The 2855-nt window shown below is 40.1% G+C and overlaps 1 protein-coding gene across 1 annotated transcript in view; it reads right to left on the bottom strand.

Moving 5' to 3' along the window:
- Positions 1-321: 321 nt before the first annotated feature.
- Positions 322-2855, bottom strand: part of LOC119268290 (serine/threonine-protein kinase AFC3-like) — a 6953-nt gene continuing 4419 nt past the window's right edge. The window contains exons 11-12 of the mRNA XM_037549879.1: positions 1702-1807; positions 322-945 (exon numbers count right to left, since the gene is read on the bottom strand). Of these exons, the coding sequence (XP_037405776.1) occupies positions 802-945; positions 1702-1807 (250 nt within the window). The 3' untranslated portion in view covers positions 322-801. The remainder of the gene's footprint in view (positions 946-1701; positions 1808-2855) is intronic.

Below are 2855 nucleotides of genomic sequence, written 5' to 3'. Positions count from 1 at the left end.
TGCACGCGTGTCCTGGGGGAGCGTTCTTTCTTTCTTTCTTTCGACCAACGTGACTGTTGCTCGCTGCTCAATGTCCACTACGATGAGTTTTCAGAGCGAAGTCTCCATTGCAGCAAAAACTGTAACAAGATCTCTGTTTCAGAATAATTAAATTTGCAATGAGACCTTTGTTGCAGAAAAACAAAACTGCAACAAGACCTCTATTGAAAAAAAGTGAAACAAGAACTCTGTTGCAGAAGAAATATCTTGCAAAAATTTCTGCAACATGAGTCATGTTGCGTAACAGCACCCTAAATGTATTCCCAGAACAGTGCTTTCCAAAGTCTCCGACAATTCAGTTTTTTGAAGAGTTAAAAACATACAACTTGAATTAATTTCAACTTTCAACAGCATGGTCTGAATTTGCAGGGACTCTCAGCCCTGTCAAACACTTCTCGAGAAACAGAACATAGCACAGGCAGGCAAAATACTAGCACCTCCTTTACGGCTGCCTTGCCTTGGTCAGTGATCATTGTAGTGCGATTACAAAACCAGGATTCAGACGGCAACCCGTGGTGCACCGCAACTTCACAATGTACAGGTCGCATCCAGTACACTAACCTCCCTAGGAAAAATGCTATTGTACATTACACCTGAGCGACTGGAACAACAGCTTATCACCACCACCACAAGCACCATAGCTCGGCTTATATCATCTTTATGCTAGAGATTAGCCAAAGGCATTCTGCTCTCGGTTTTGTGCACGCTGCTTCTCCAGGCATTGTTCTTGGCGAGCGGCGGAATCAAAGCATCTTCCAATTGTCATGTTGGACCTGGAATTCGGAAGAATGGATGATCTAGAGCTTCTTGGGCAGTAAGGCGCTCTGAAGGCTCAAACCTTAAAAGACCATATAGCAAGTCTGCCAGCGATGCCTTTGAATGGTCAGCATTTCTCGCGACCAAGTCCTGAAGTTGAAGATATACAGTTATTTCCATATTGTAGGTTACATTCCCCCACTCTCTCAGTCGTGAATTAAAGTAATACTTCAACAAGCAAGCAGCACAGCACCTAAATATTCTGGATTAATTACAACTAAAAATATAATTACCAACGGACTGGATAACTGGAACTTATTTACTTTTTGTATTTGCACTCCAACGAGCCCAAGAAAAACTGTGTTAGAATTAATTACAAGTATGCACTACCATACATAGACTCAAATCAGTGGAAGAACCAAAGAAGACTTATCTATACATGTGCAGTTACTTATGTAAGAGCATCTCCAACGGCCGCACAAAAATTTCGCGCCCAATAAACGTTATAGCGCGCCACTGTAGCACTTTTAATGCGCCGGTACCAACTTTGCTTTGGCAGGCGCCCAAAAACGCACGCCCAAAAAGCAGACAGTGCAAATTGTGAAGCACGCGCAATCCGGCGCCCAAAATATGCTGCGCGCGATAGCGTTTTTCAGCGCGCGCCCAAAAACTTTTAGTGCTACAGCTTCTGTTGGAGCTGCCCGGCGCCCAAAAAAATAAACTTTTAGTGTGCGGAGCTCTTTTTGAGCGCCTGTTGGAGATGCTCTAAGGCCCTGTTTGTTTGGGCTTATACTGCAGATTTTGCAGCTTTTCCACTTTGGCTTAAAAAATGCACAAGTTCTTTGAAAATTGGTAAAAAAGGATGACCAAATAAAACTAAAAAGGAATAATCAGGGGAATCAAAACCTTTAGCCGGTGTAGTTTTCTGACTGCTCTGATGCTTTCTCTTGTAACAGCACCTTCAGGCCAATTTAGACGTGTCCCTCGCCTAAAATATTTCTGAGCTGATGAACTGCATATTCCAAGGAATACAATGACATCTGAGTATAAATTAAATGCAAGAATAAACAGAGAATTGGATGCAGTACTCAATAGCATATTATTAACTTAAGTGTTGCTATTTAAGCTTACATAATGATGTATATTCTTCAATATTTTTTAAAGAAAGTGGCATTAGCAGAAACAACATAAAAAAAATACTCCCTCCATTCCATATTCTAATGCGTATAGTCTTTTAGGCTGGATTCCGAAATGTAGTGCGCCTAAGCTGCTTTGGACCACAATAGCCCTCGCCTGGTTCACGGAGTGCAGCAGCAGGCAGCCATGTGCTGTGGCAGAGTGAGCAGACGGAGGGGTAATTCTTGTCCAAATAAGAGTGCCAGGTCACGTCTTGGTATAAGCGCTACGCACAATGGCGCACTACAAAGAGGAATAGAGGGAGTATATGTTTGGGAGGGCATCCCCACATGTTAATATGTTCTGGAGAAACATCCCAGCAGATGCTTGCCAAATTTACCTTTACGAGCAACATCTATAAATCAGTAACAGAAGAGATGCAACCCCAAACTACTTCTGAGTAGCAAACCAGTGAAAAACTATAAACTGTAGAATTTAGGGAACCACAGCCAAAAAAAAAGTGACTGCACGTAAAAATAAAAGAAATATTTCTTTGCAGGTAGGACGTGCCAGAGTTCTTCAAAACATTTGATGCAGAAGAATTAGTGCAAAGGAGGAATAGTTATTCTTCACCCTCCTCTATTTTAATAGCAATGCACCATAATTTTACATTCCGTAAATTTTGTCTTATTTTATACGTAAAAATAGATCGTAAGAAAATATATAGTCGCCGTAAAAAATAATTTATGTTACGTAAAATTACAAACATAAAACATAGTGTAAAATATACATAAACTGCAAATTTTCTTGTCTTATCACCTATATTTTTATTTTCTTATGTCAAATTTTACGTAGTGAATCAATAGGAATGTAACTATTTGAATTCGAAACGTAATTTATTTATGAAATGATCGTAAGATTACCTTGGGTGAAGAATAACTTAT

The sequence above is a fragment of the Triticum dicoccoides genome, chromosome 3A (assembly GCF_002162155.2).
Source record: "Triticum dicoccoides isolate Atlit2015 ecotype Zavitan chromosome 3A, WEW_v2.0, whole genome shotgun sequence".
Taxonomy (NCBI): domain Eukaryota; kingdom Viridiplantae; phylum Streptophyta; class Magnoliopsida; order Poales; family Poaceae; genus Triticum; species Triticum dicoccoides.
This window is presented reverse-complemented; position numbering and strand designations above follow the sequence as displayed.